General features: G+C 27.9%; 1 protein-coding gene across 1 annotated transcript; it reads left to right on the top strand.

The window, feature by feature from the left end:
* The first annotated feature begins 280 nt into the window (after positions 1–280).
* On the top strand, positions 281–1,239 carry LOC125845400 (osmotin-like protein). Its single transcript, XM_049524898.1, has one exon. It carries the CDS (start codon positions 319–321, stop codon positions 1,072–1,074), a length of 756 nt encoding a protein of 251 aa, XP_049380855.1. The 5' UTR covers positions 281–318; the 3' UTR covers positions 1,075–1,239.
* The last annotated feature ends 15,004 nt before the right edge of the window (positions 1,240–16,243 follow it).

Here is a 16,243-nt window from a genome sequence, read left to right as displayed (position 1 = left end):
TATATTAATATGTGAATCCCTAACAAAATTGATTGACAATTTATCAACGAAATTTAAAAATCCTAAACTCTTAATCCTCACTTCAGTTGTAACAGTAGATACCATATATTCTAAAAATTCTGAATTCATTTCTGTTCAAACCCGCTACATTAACCTATATCATCCATAATATTTGCCTAAAGTATATATTTTTATTTATTCAAAAAAAAAAAAACATTTCCTTACCAAACACATCCTTAATCTCTCTACTACACTTGCCCTCTATATAAACACCCCTTAACCACCTTCCCTTTCCCACACCAAAAATCAAAATTAACCATGGCTTCTTCTACCAAAACTATACTTCCCCTCTCTCTCCTCTTCACCCTTTTAGCACTTTCTCAAGCCACCTACCCTAATTTCATTTTAACCCTAGTTAACAACTGTCCTTACACCATCTGGCCAGCAATTCAACCCAATGCTGGTCACCCTGTACTCGAACGCGGTGGATTTACCCTTCACTCCCTTACCCACCGCTCTTTCCCTGCACCCACCGCTCACTGGTCCGGCCGAGTTTGGGCTCGTACTGGCTGCACTTATGAACACGGAAAATTTTATTGCGCCACAGGAGACTGCGGCGGCCGAATCGAGTGCGATGGACTCGGTGGGGCCCCCCCAGCTACATTGGCGCAGTTTGTTCTGCATCATGGACATGCTGATTTTTCTACTTACGGTGTTAGTCTCGTTGATGGTTTCAATATTCCTCTTACTGTAACTCCACATGAAGGTAAAGGAGTGTGTCCAGTTGTTGGGTGCAAGGAAAATTTGTCACAGTCATGCCCAGCAGTTTTGCAATTTAGGTCACATGGTGGTCATGGCCCTGTTGTTGGTTGTAAGAGTGCCTGTGAAGCTTTTAAAACTGATGAGTTTTGTTGTAGGAATCATTATAATAGTCCACAAACTTGTAAGCCATCGAGTTATTCACAGTTTTTTAAACATGCTTGTCCTGCTACATTTACATATGCTCATGACAGTCCTTCACTCATGCACGAATGCTCGTCTCCGCGTGAACTAAAGGTGATTTTCTGCCATTAAAATGGTGGAGAAAATTATGATTTTGTTTAGGTTGATTGGGAAATTTGTAAGGACTAGTAATGTTAGTAGTATTGTTGGAGTTGAGGGGGGGTTGGGTTTTAGGTTGTAATAGATTTGAAATTTTAAGTAATGTTATCATGTTGTTATTTAAGTTTGTTTTAATTAGTGTTTTGGATTTGAGGAATTAGTGTGATTTTATAATGCTCAAGTTTGTGAACTTTCTCATTGCTATTGCACACATTTTCTTATTAGTACTATGGTGCTAAACTCTTAATTTAAAATGACGTTATAGTTTGGGTTTTCTCTAGATTTCACTTATGAGCTGAAGCTAACATGTTGTTGGTGTTGATTGTCTTCCTACGAGATTTGCTTTGATACTTATTTACAATTGGGCTATTACACTTCATTAGTAAAAAAAAAATTAAAAATAAGTTGAGATTTAGTAATTAATGTTATAAATATAATGGTAAAAAAAGATTATTTTTTTTTTCTTTTGATATACTACTTGAAAGAGTGGAAGTAGATTGATTTCTTTTTAATATAGTGAATTAGTACGTTGACAAATTTAAGAAATGATCAATGTATTCTTTTAAATTTTGACCAATCAAACTATTAGTTACTTGTGGTTATTGGTTAATTTTCTTGAAACACATTAATTGAAAAAAAAAACAGTAACTTTTGTAATAAATTATTACAAATTAAAATTTTATTATTCCTACCTGTTTGTTCTACTTTTCTTTTTTAGTTTATTTATAAAAAAACATTTCTCTTTCTTTTTTATAGATTCACTCTTTCACACAAGTTTAACGGCATAAGATTAAAGATCATTTTGATAATTTTGCTGTATCTCTAGTCTAAAATTGCGAGATTTAAAAGTTTTTCTTTATTTTTAAAATTTTATGTTAAAAATATTAACAGATTGGATTTTCCTTTATTCCGTCCTGACTCTACCAAACCCTTAGAAGAAAATGATACGATCACTACTTACAAAACTAACTAATATTCTTTATCAAAATATAGCATGTTCAACAAACATCATAGAATAATTTTTATATTGTTAAAGGATAACTAATTACTATACGGAATACTCAATTTGAAAAGATATTTCTATCTATAAAATAAAATAAAACAAAAGTATTCAAAATTTAAACATTGGATGCCACCTTCTAGTGTCCTCAAAAAGGGAGCCAACATTTTCTGTACTTTTTTTAAAAAAACTTTGGACTTATTCCATTATTTTATCAAGTAACTTGCGTGGAGTGTTTTCTTTGTTCCTGACATATTCACACATACACACTCACTCACCTTCGGATTTTCTAATAAGACCAATATCTCGTTCCCCCACCCTAGTTTCCTTTGATAATAGTGTTATGGTTCGATTAAATTTAAATTTATTTTAAATTTTTTAAATTAAATGTAAAATACTTATAAATTCTTGATCAAATAATATAAACTTTATTAGTTTAGGAGTAAATTATTTTTTTATATGTTAGATTTTAATGTTACAAATCTTATCAGAATTTAGACTGAATACATGTATTTGACGTGTACATATACATGAGATCAGAATTAAGTGTAATTTGTTCAAAGATATATATTCCCTCTGTCCCTATTTACTTGTCCACTTTTCCTTTTATAATTGTCCTTAATTACTTGTTCATTTTGACAAAATAAGAAATGACAATTTTTTTTCCTATTATACCCTCAATTAAATTACTTTGAAACAGGTAGAACCTTTTGAAAATATTAAATTTTTAATTCACCCACTTCATAAGTAATAGATATAAAATGGTAAACTCACTATGTCAATAATTATTTTCTTAATAGGTGTGTCAATTCAAAAGTGGACAGGTAATTAGGGACAGAGGGAGTAATATCTAATTAGATTTACATGTATATGACTCTCTTGTTTGGTTTTGTCCAATATAATATCGCTCAGCTCTCTCCCTATGTATCTGCATTTCAGAATGTATTTTTAGTATCCCAAACACATGTATTTAGTTTGATTCGCATGTATCTTGAATACATAGTGATAGTCTATCTTGCTAGGTTCTCTCCTTCCCTCACTCGTCTCTCTCCTTATTTCAATATATCTAATAGCAAAATATATCTATCTAAATTTATTTGACTTGAAATCTAGTAATATGAAATTATTATTTGGTTAAATTATATGAAAAAAATAATAGTGAATATGATAGGATCATTCATTTAATTAAATAGCTTTTTATTTATTTATTAAGAATGACGAAATACTTTCCGGTTCACGAGTTAGGGTACCCCTTTTCCTTACGGTTTTTTTTTTTCCTTTTGAATGCTTTCCCCCCTTTTTATTTAGTACACTTTTTGGCAAAATTTTATCTCATTGGTTTTCACGTGTCCTCTACTTTTGTTCTTGTCCATCATTTTTTTTTAAACAAAAGAACTTATTATTTTGTTTTTTTTGGCGAGAGTGGATCCTTATGCACCTACTCTTTTGTTTAAAAAGAAAGAGAAAAGAGTTTGATATATCCCTTAACTTTGTTACTTAGAGCTGATATATCCCTCGTCGTTATGAGGGATATATCAGACTATTTTTCCAAAAGAAAATTATTTTCTCCTTTTCTTTAATCATTTTTTTTGTCCTCATTTATGCTTTTCTGTTAACAAAAAAGCGGTAACATCGTATTAAGATAATAATGAAGTCAAAACATATTAATAATAATATTTTTCCTTATGATTTCACTAAATTTGGCAGATTATGTTAAGAGGTTTAATTTTTGTTAGTTATTTTATTATAATATAAATATAATTTACACCATTTGTACATAAAATTGGAACTCTATAATTATAAAGATGAACAAGTTAAAGTAAACAATAGCTATTCATTTAATTTAAAATTCATTAGAAAATATTGATATTTTGAATAATAATCGAATGAATTGATCAAAATTAGAGGAATATGATATGTAATACTTTCGAACAATGATAGTGCGTATTCAAAACCCTTTTGGGTTAACGTATTATAAATGCTTTTTAGTTAAAATAATTTTTTTGCATTTAAATAAAAAAAATTAAGCCAAAAACTAAAAATTAAGCCAAACTCATCCAAAAATATATCGACATTACTTTATTGATCATTCAACTAGATGAAGTTATCTAATAAAGACATATTTTTATAGAAGTCATTTTACATAATGTACTTCAATAACTTATACTTTACAAATATTATTAATAACGATAAAATATAATAACTTTTCATTAAATTTTAACATGTGATAATTGATTAGTTGAGTATTATTTTATTTTTATAAAATATGAACAATGTAGAGCTCAATGGAATAGGAGAAATAACTTGTCTTCTTTCGGATCTCTTTTCCAGGAGCTAAATATAATATATGAAAATTAAATAAACAGCTACTTTAATTCATTATATTTATCCTATTATTAATTTATACATATAATTTTTTTTATAAATAATACAATTAAATAATATTTATATCGTCAATATATATAATTTAAATTCTTAGCTAAATAGAAGAAAGAAAGATTTGGTTCCAACCGATAAAGACGCAACCATATCAATCCAACGGTCTAATTTGTCGGTTTCACGCAAATGAATTAATTTGTCTTTTAGTTTCCTCCTTTTTAAATTAAATATAATTATACAGGACAAAATTTAAATATGAGCTCCTCTTAGTATTTCGAGTATGTTGATGTAATATTGACTTAAAACGATTCAGATTTATGGCACATTGATTTTTAAAGTCGAGCTTTGAAGAATAAGGAAAAGAAATAAGGAAGAGGCCATTAATGGGGGGAATATGAAGACAAAACAGAAAGGAAAAGGCAGTGGGCTATATTGTGACTTGTGTATATCACATTGTATTAGTGTATCACACATAGATTTTATAGATATACACACATATAACAAGAGATAAGCATATATACATTGATATACACGTGTATAGTGGAGATACACACATAAGAAGTCATATTAAACCTCAAATTTTCAATTTGAAATACAACTCAAATTAACTCCAAACAACTCCAAAAATTATATTCAAACTTTTACAGATGTTTTCTATAAAATTCAATATCACAAACATATCATAAATGTATAAATTTAATAATTTGAACAAAGATTTAAATTTTGTAATTTTCTCTTGAGGAAATCTTTGTAATTATTGAATCCAAAATCCCCAAATTAAATCTCCGTTGTGTTAATATTTTGAAGGGATACATGTTTTAAAGTATGAAATGAAGAAAGGAATACGGAATTTCATATTATTTGTTGTTTGTATAGTTAGATATAGCTAGCCAAATTTTTGGGCTTTAATTACTACACCTAATCATCGATCAAAATTAGGGAAAATTATGCATAATAACAAACATTTTGTCTATATTAGGTATTATAGCTACAGTTTAAGAAAATTGTAATTTGCGGCTACAATTTCTCTAATTTTTTTTATTCGCCTGATTTGTATAAACCCTGAATTTCATATTCGGTCCGGATTATATAAATCTAGAATTTTGTATATGTGTACCTTAGCTATTTGTATGATGTATGAAAGATTCATGATAAATTACCACGTTTGTATATTGGAAAGTTAAATATAAAAACGGATCTCTAAAAAATTCCTAAATGTATAAATACAAAATTTGTATATACTCACCCTATTTGTATACTAGCTAGCGAAATATACAAACGGGTAGAAATATCAAACTACTACCTCCATAGCAAACAAAACTATAACTATGGAGCGCAATTATCGAAACTATGAAACCTTATTATGTCTATTATATTTGCTATTTATAAAAAACAAATCTCAAAATTATATATGCAATACCTATTGTGGTTGTATATGGATATCAATATCTCTAATGACAAACCGATATATCACTCGTATTAGGGTATAAATATAAAAAATCAGGTCGGACCAAACTTATTCGATTCTTTGATTTGATTTAATTTTTTTTCAAAGTTTGGTGTCGATTCAATTCTCGATTCCGATTATTAACTGAAGAAACAAAAAATTTATTACATTTTCAAAAAGTATAAATATTGTACATTGTCCACACATTACTAGCTCGGCCCAATCACTCATGACCCACTATTTTGGCAACCCAAGCCCATCCATAATCCCTTTAGACTTTTTTATTATTGTTTTTTTTTTAAAAAAATAGACTCTCCTAAATCATAACTCATAAGGGATTGTTTGGTAGCTTGTTGTGATTATTCAGGTATCAGTAATGCATGTATTAGTTATTCGGGTATTAACTATTTTATTTTTTATATACCCCGCATAAAATAAGACACCTCATAACTTATACATTTAATAGTCTATTATGTAGATTTCTAAATTGCAAACCAAATATCATATTAATTTTTTTTACATAAATAAGATATTTCCTAACTAACTATAAGACGATGTATGACTTATGTAGAAATTAATATATAAGTAAGTTGCCTCTTCATTAGCTACCAGACGACTTGTAAATGAAATAAATCATAGCCCCATAGTATAAGTAGCTTTACAAGTAGCGGCAAACAAGCAAGTTACAAGTAGCTTAACAAACAGGTTTCTATAAGCAGCTTGTGAATAAATTGCAAGTAGGTTTGTAAGGTGCTTCTGCACTTCAACTCAATTTATTTTTGTAAGAAGAAAAGTTGAAGAAAAATAAAATACATTTTTCTCCTCTAGCTTCTTTGACTATATTTATCTTATTATTGTATGTTTATTATTATTACTCCATAACAATTTAATATTTCTGGTCTATATTTATTTACTATTCTGTAGGTTGATATTTTGGACAAGAAAGAATATACATGGATTAAGAAATTATTGTAATTCCCACTATCCACTACCTGAAAATGGACAAAATGATGACCAAAGGCACTAAATGTAATTTTGCTTGTATGTGGTATGAGACAATGCTAGCAAACGTTTTTTTCTTTGAAGATGCGGCGAAAGGAATACACATTATTTCTTCCCCTTGTTTAGAGATGTTAATTGCCACAAAACTAGGTGGACAAGACAATTTCCTAACTACCCATCTATTCCTATATGACATCACCTAGATTTTTTTTTTTGGCGTGTGGCAGAGTCAGAATTTTATCAAGGATATTTAAAAATGGTGTATTATGCTATTTGTGGTTCAAACCCGAAACACTTTTTCATTCGAATGGATATACATTACCATTGTGTCAAAGTCATAGCTTTTATCAAGAGTGTCCAACTTTAAATATATATCCTTGCAGTCTACAGAATTTGACATATATACACAATGTAATTTTTCGACAAATGGTGTCTAGTTAAATTCCCTGGAGTGGCTATAGCTCCGTCCCTGGGTGCACGAATATTACAATTAAGGAAAAATTACAGAAATCCCACCTTTTAGTTTACTTATTACCATTATCTCCTATAAGTTTTACAAATTTCCAAAATCCCTCATCTTCGCGCATCAAATTAGTGTATCTCATGTATCAGATTAATGTATCATCGCTTATGTTATTGTATCTCGCACATCAGATTAGTGTATCATGTAGTGTATCTCGCACATCAAATTAATGTATCAGCGCTTATATTATTGTATCTCGCGCATCAGATTAGTGTATCATGTATAAAATGTACATCAAATTAGTGTATCATGTATAAAATGTAATTTATCTTACTTAACGATTATTGTATCTCACGCATCAGATTAATGTATCAGCGCTTATATTATTGTATCCGTTTGAGAGATTTCAGTAATTATAAACTTTTAAGGGATAGATTGTAATTTTACCTTAAAAGTATGTGATTTATGTAATTAATTTGCCCTACAATTAAAGACTATTACATATTTAGATCGTCTGCAAAAGATTTTATTTGTCGCTTGATTGAGATTGTGCTTCAAAGCGACTATCTACGACTCTTTCATCGTGATGACTTAGCCAGCGACACCTATCATTATTTTTTTCTTTCAATGCGTCACCTAATTAGTTTAGGATTTAAATTTTATACCCTTTAGAATAGAAATATATTTTTATGAGTATTTACATTACCGATATCAGTTTATATAAACCAAATTAAAGTTAGTGTTTTTATTTGTCAAAATACAAATTACTAAAAAGGCACTTTTCAAATGATTTAGAGGATATTTGAATGGATTTAAAAGTTAGTCAAACCTATTTTTAAGTCAATTTTTGATTTCTGGAAGTATTTGACAATATATAAAAATAACTTAAAATAAATTAGGAAGTGTTTCACAAGTTTAAAAATAACTTTAAATAAGTTAAAAATCAAAAGTAGGTCTCCCTTTATTTTTTATTTATGACTTACAAGTCGTTTAAGTTTGACTTTTTATTTTTTATTTAAAAGCTATTTTTCTAAGTCAATCCAAACGGGCTCTTAGTCAAACACATATTGTTACTTTGTTTCAGTTATGTGACACATTTCTCTTTTCAAGATTCAAGCTATATGAACTTTGATCAACATTTTAAAATGTATTTTCTTAATCATATAGACATGAGAAAAATTGCAACTTAAAATACTTATTATATAGTTTTTTAACATCTAAATTTTAATTTTAAAATATTGAGTTAATCTAATTCAATTCAACTTTAAAAATTAATTAAATTTATTTTTAAAAAAGTAAAAGTAATCGCATTAATCGAGACAAAAAAATAATTTCCTAAAGAATTCTTTTCAAAAGCATTTTTTTTTTTTAAAAAAAAGAAAGAATTGCTAGTATAATATTGAATTCCGTAACAAACATTCGTGTTTGAGTTCATTTTTTGAACTATAACTTCCATTTTTTAGAACTTTGAATTGATTGCTTTTTTATTTGTCATTTTAGGATGACAAATGAAGGCGGAAAGATAAATTAAAGATCATGATTATATATTTTACTTATATCTATTCAAAAATAAAGTAAAGGGGGACTATTAAAATTTGAGATAAAGTGATTAGTATTTTTGTTAATTAGATGATTTGTATTCGAGCTTTGTAAATGGATAGTATTTAATAAGTTTATTTTATTTTTATCGTGAGGCCTTTCAGTGTGAATTTGAATTAGTTAAATTTCAAAATAGATATTCCTAGCAAAACCTTTGAAACTAGTTGAATTCCATAGTATAGTAAATTAAATTCTCCTTCTTTCTTCGAGAGATTATGGAGGTCGAGGATTAAGGAAGACGGTTAGTAGGTACTCAAGCGTTTTCTCTATTCTCAGTGATAGAGTAGGGTTATAATCTGAAGCACCTATTTGTTCTCATACCATGTATTATTAGAACCGCGTTAGCATTATCTTAATTTATAATTTTATTGCGATTGTTATTTCTTTAATTTACTTTGATTATTTGTATTGAGAATACAATTAACTACTCATAAAAGTGTATTCTCTCTAGCAGTTTAAGTTTTTAGATGAGATGATCAAACACTTCAACTTGGTTTCAGAGTAGACAGAGATCCTTGGATCGATCGAATCTCACTGTCACCCAATCTAAAAAGAATTTTCACATGCTTGACCCTCGAAAAAGAATCAGGTCCGCACGTGAGGGGCACACATCTACATCTACTCTGATATGTATTTCTCTCAAATCTATTTTGGAAAACTATTTTCTTGAGTCAAAAATGTATCGAAAATAATCTTTCTACCCTATATAAGTGAAAAATAATATGATGCTACTCTTTTTAAATTCTACTCATAAAAATATACTAAATATGTTAGTCTTAACGTTTCTTTCTTCTAGATAGTATTTGCATCCAATTTCTTCTTTCATTCTTTTGGATTTACTTTGGGCGCACATCTTTTTGTTTCCACTTTTTAACACAAGTTGCACTTTAATTAAAATCATCTTGATTGACTCAGTTTAATTTGGATTATTAGTCCAAGATTTGAAGATTTTCTGAATCATAATTTCTCCAAATTTCTTATTACACATGCTATTAATTTGTAGTCAAGGCGGCGCTTCCATTTGCATACATTTTGACAACGAAGACTTCTAGTGGACTTTCTAATTTATTAAATGTTTGTATTTTTTAAGAGGTCTGAATGAAAAATAAATAGGTGTTTCTCGAAATCAAATTATTAGTAGAATATAAGGTGTAATTTGAATAGCATCTTTTTTATATTAAATAGGTTGTGATTTTTTCAAAAAAGACATAATAGTATATGCTCACTTTTACTATGAAAGTTCTACTTCTTCTTTTTGAACTACTTTTTGTGCCTGCTAAGTAAGTTTTAAGTGTAATTTGGTTGTATTTTGAGTTCGTGTGTATTCAGGTTTGAAGTAACGTTACACTAATATGTTTTATCCATTTTATCCTAAAAGAAAATATGTAGATTATATACCTCAAATACTAGTATAGAATTTAATTCGTTAAAGAACAAATTGTAGATTTAGTAGACTTGAATATAATTTTTATTTCATCTCCATTCCTAATTTTACTTTGTTTAAAGTTTAAATTATTTTATTTTTCAAATACATCAAAGATGGCGTTAATTAAAAACAAGAAAGTTTAATTACATTGATACCATGTGCAAAAAGAAAAAAATGTCAAAGAACACTTATAAGATCACTAGTTTCATTCTTTTTTTACTTGGTTAATATATGTAAGTTAAAAATTTAAACCTTAAAAATAAGGCTATTTTGGATTAATTTGAAATATCCAAGAATGTTCCTCTGCTTGAGAAGGGGTGCGTGGGTAATTGAAAAAGTAAGGTGACTGATGTCAAAGAATATTCAAATATCGCATACACACAATTTCACTTGTGGAAAAATATTTTTATATTTTTCATGTTCGATTAGTTAAATTTTTTACTTTAAACACATTTTAATTTTACCCTAATTCGTAGCTCTCAAGTCTCATCCCCACTACACATCACCCTTATCATTTCGCTCATATATTTTTTTAATAATATTTATCTTAATTATAGATGAATATTTTTAAGATAAAAAAATAATAGATAATTGAATATTGTTACGGTTTTCTATGGAATAAGTATGGTCGTATGATGGTAGTTTGGTGCATCATATATGTTTCTCCTTTAATAACAATAGTATCAATAAAATTATAATTTCTTGTTCTCTAATTTATGTTACTATATGTTGTTTCTGTATTTCGTTTATTACATTATAATTTTATTGTTGTTATCCTTTTTCTTAAATATTATATAATGCTTTCTCTATTATTTGGTTTTTTTTTTTTTTTTACTTTTGTATATTCTTTTGCAAATTACTTTGATGTGCAGTACTTGAAAGTTGAATCGAGAATCTTTCAAAAACAATATAATAAATAAAAAGGTCACCATACGCTCTCCATTTTTTTTTCCTTCCTACCATACAAATTCTTAAAGTCAAATACAAATAAATTTTGTGACCTTTCAAATTTTGAATAGATAGACAGATGACGTATATATAAACTAGTCGAAAAATTTGACAGGTTAATTATAATTAATATAATTAATTCCTTCATCCTTAATCCTTAATCCGAAAGCTAACTTTTCATTTTCATTATATTATATATAAGTTTCTTCATTTCATTATTATATGTTTCCTTTGTAATGGGTATGTGGACAAGAATACGTTTAATATAGTTTATTGTTCTTCTTTAGTTGCATCCACATCAATAGTTCACTAGAAAAGCTAACTGCATATGTCAATATCTTTCATGGAAAAAAAAAAAGATTTTGGGTACGTTTAAGGCGGAGTCAGGCAGTATCAAAGGATTTATTTGAATTTTTTCGATAGAAAAATATATAATGCATATATAATAAATAGTACACCTTTATTTTCTTCGAATGTCTCGTTAGTGAATATTATGACTCGTCACTAGATACATTTGAATAATCATTTTAGTTTACAACGAATTAATATCTTTCTTTCTTCTTTCTTCTTTTAAAAAGTATTTCGTATGTGTTTAACAATTAAAAAAAGAAGTGTTTCTTTGTGCACTACTGTATGTAGCATCTATATTACAATGAAGTATATGCTCTCCAAAAGAAAAAGTGGTGTATATAGTATTCTTTTGTTCTTTCTTTTTCGTATTCATGTCTTCTAGTGCATAAAATTGCATTCACTTTTCCAAATTATTATGATTAATTATTACTATATATTGTTCAAATTTAGTTTCCCCTAGTAAAGATTTGGAAGAAAAGTTGTATATTCTGTTTACAATGTCATGCGTTAGTTTTTGTTTATTGAATTTTCTTGAATAAAATAATATCTAATACATTAATATGCAATACCTCAATACTAGTTCTGAAATTCTTTTGGAAATGGATTATTTAAGTACAACAACAATATATTCAGTGAACTCTTACAAAGTGAGGTCTAAAAAAAAAATATTTAGTGAACTCTCACAAAGTGAGGTCTGAAAAAAGTAGAGTGTCGCAGTGTGTGTAGGCTTTACTATTACCTCTTCGAGGTAGAGAGATTATTTTCGAAAGGCCCTCGGCTCAAGCAAATCAAATTAGCAGTAATTAAAAAAAAAGGTAATGGAGAGAAACATGACAACTAATAGCAAAACAATAGTAAGGAGTATATATGCAAGAAACCGCTACAACAATAAGGTATGGTCACCTAAACACAATATACCACAGATGTTATCAGATACCAAAATACACCGACTACAAGTCTACAACTGATACAGTTCTCTATACTATCACCAAGCCAAATACATAAATAAGCTAGTAATACGACAACTCTCAACTATCTACTAATCTCTTATTCTTATCCACGACCTTCATATCCTCCTATCTAAAGTCATGTCCTATATAAGTTGAAATTGCATAATGCTATATCTAATCACCACTCCAAAATGGATCATTTTAGGTAATTGATAAAAAAGATTACTATATATATATATATATATATAGTTAGTTAGTTAGTTTCACTTCCACATGTTATGCTACACAGTCAGCATATTGTTGAGATTTAATTTTCCTTATAAAGATTTGGAAGAAAAGCTTGGTTGAATCCAGACAAAATTCTGAAAATTTAATTAATTATTAAAATATATACAGATTTATTGGAACCCACCATGTAAAATTATGAATTGATTTTAAAAAAAACCTTTCTATTATACATTTTATTTTATTATTGATGTCAGCTTAATTTGTTAGTAGAAAGTTGATAGATGGTGATATGTTTGTGTTTCTACGTGCACTAACGTAATGCTCCACCAACTAAATAAGGCTTTAAATTATTCCCCATAATCAAAGGAAGAAAAAACACTAAAATAAGCTTACATAAGCAAATGCACTATCCACATTTTCCTCCCCGCTACAACAAAATCAATTTTTAGTAGCAACATATATATATATATATATATATATATATGTATATATATATATATATATTAGTAAAGAGTACGTGTTAAACTTTATCAATATTAGTTAATTGTCATTTGATTTAATGTCGTTGTAATGTTAATTACCACTAAAATTACATATTTAACAATAACTAAGCTATTATTATTAATGAATTGTCCTAAAGATCATTTTTGATGTAGTAACCCTCTCCTTTGGTTTGGTTAAATGTTATTAATTAATAAAAATAGTAATTTATTATTTTTAACGATAGATATTGGAGACTCACTCTCTATAAAATCAGTATTCAAAAAGCAATAAATTATAAAGTTGGAAATTATTACGTCGTCTATGTAAAGAATAATGGATTTTTAAATATATATTTTTTTTAAAAATAGTCATTCCTAAGTTACCATAGAAGGACACAAACAAGTTTTTCCTTGATAAAAAATGTCAAACAATGAATAAAAATAAATTATGAAAGGTTTTGCAAAATTTAATTATAATTATAATTTTATTCAACATGTAATGCACTTAAAAGGGATAAAAGAATATATTAACATTTTTTATTATTATATTTGTTTAAGGAGGGATAAACCTTACCTTTTTGTGAGGAAATATACATTTCATGGTGTACTAATTTCGTGTGTAGAAAACAAAGTATACGTATGTGTGTACCATATATACTAATTGAGTATAAGTTTGATAATTTAATTTTTTTTTTTTAATTGGTAATATTACGTTTTACTTTATGTGGACAGACAAAATAATTGCTCTAAATTGATTAGAACTCATTATCTCACCCACTTAATTCATCCTTCGCTCATAAACCAATCGCTCGGGGTTAGGATTGGTAAAATAGTTTTTAAAATATATATATGGATATTATCCTTATTATTCATTAAAAATGAATATTCTTCAGGTGATTTTTCTTTTAATCAATCCTGAGGAGTTCTACTTTATTATTCAGGTAGAATGAAATGACTCTCTATCACCTTTTCTTTCGGTGAAGGCTTGAAAGCTGCTTGATTAGATGTGATTAGAATTCGATTACTTTGTTCTTTGTGAACCGCTTACTCCTTTATCTCACTTATATTACACTTCCTTTTGAATGTGCACCTGACAAGCAAAGATTCTCGGAATCATTTTTATGGCTATGAAGCAATCAATCCTTCGTAGTCTTTTTTTTTGTTTTATGCTATTTCATCATAGGTTGTTGGAACTTGCTTCTTAGCACAACATATGGCAACTGGGAAGAGAATTCAAAAATGGATAATATGAATATTTATATGATCAATATTCGATACTCATTTGTCTGCTTGTTATTTTTTATAAGTTTATATTTTATAAAAGTTAAGTTTATTTTATTTTTAACTTGTATTTTAATTTCATTTGGACATATCCGCTGGTTAACTTATTTTTTTCATTTTGAATATAGATGGATTAAAATTGTATTTTTTTTTGTTTAATTTATTTACAATCTATCTATATTGATCATTCTGACTCTTTCGATTGTCACTCCTACTCGATATGGATGTTAATCATGGATACAAGTAGAGAAAATGCTACTTCCTTTTTAGCATGTCAAGGATTTTGGTGCTAAAAATATTATATTCACATAAAAATACATAATAAATAATAAGTATATATTATAATTATAATAGGAAGAGGATGTTAATCTTTGGCTTTAACTAACTGATTGGTGTGTGATATTTTAAAAAGGATAAAGAGAGGCTTTTTTCCACATCCCAATTGACCCTTTCCCTCTTCAAAGATCAATGAGGTGATGTAATGCAACCAAAACCTAATTTATTCTTAGTGGAAATCCTATTTTTTGCCACTATTTTTCTACACCATGTTTTTTATTATTAAATATTTGATTGATCAACTTCAATATCTAGATTTTTGCTTCACCTAAATTGTTTTTTGTCCTCAACCCGTACGACAAGGTTGCGTTTCTTTTACTTAGCATTTTGGGTGATTACCTCATTAATTTGGCACCGTAAGGGTTCATTCAAATTTTCTTTATTAAAAAAGTTATAACATATGTATCTATGTAGTATGATTTTTTGAGTTAACAGTCTATTAAAAATAGTCTTTTTATCTCCAAAGTAGAGTAAGGATTAAAGTGTGCGGTTGTTAGAGAGCGCACACTTGTATTATGTAATTATATCCTCAACATGTACTCTCATGTGTTGAATTGATTTTTTTTTCACAAGTCAAGCATGTTGAAATTCTTTTTTGATAAGGATGACGGTGAGACTCGATTTCAGAACCTCTATCTGCTATGATATCATATTGAAGTGTGTGAGTGTGACCATCTCATCTCAAAGCTTAAACTGTTAACGAAAGCACACTTTTATTATATAATTATATTCTCAACACTTAATCCCATATCAAGAGGTCATTGGTTTTGTGGTTCATTACTAAAAAGTATTTAAATTTTTTGAGAAATATGTATTTTTGCATAGTAGGAGATATGAAAATAAAGCACATGAAATATTTGTGGAATCATTTTCTTCTGATGCTCAAAACTTTAAATATATATTAATTATGTTGAATTATTTCCTCCCAAAAATTAGAGCAATATTGTAATGGCCAAACTATTTCATGTTTGGCATTTTGCCAAAAGGATAATCATTAAATTAAGCTGTAACTAAGTGCAGATTAAGACACTATTAAGGAATCTACGTGATACTCCCTCTGTCTCTAATTATTTGTCCACTTTTGAATTGGCACACCTATTAAGAAAATAATTAATGACATAGTGAGTTTACCAGTTTACCCCTATTAATTATGAAGTGAATGAAAAGTTCTAAATTTTTAAAAATAATTAGTCATTTAATTGAGGGTATAATAGGTAAAAAGAATTTGTCATTTCTTGATTTGTTAAAAT

The sequence above is a fragment of the Solanum stenotomum genome, chromosome 11, assembly GCF_019186545.1.
Source record: "Solanum stenotomum isolate F172 chromosome 11, ASM1918654v1, whole genome shotgun sequence".
Lineage (NCBI taxonomy): Eukaryota > Viridiplantae > Streptophyta > Magnoliopsida > Solanales > Solanaceae > Solanum > Solanum stenotomum.
The sequence above is the reverse complement of the archived record's forward strand: the minus strand, read 5'-3'. Positions and strand labels throughout refer to the sequence as shown.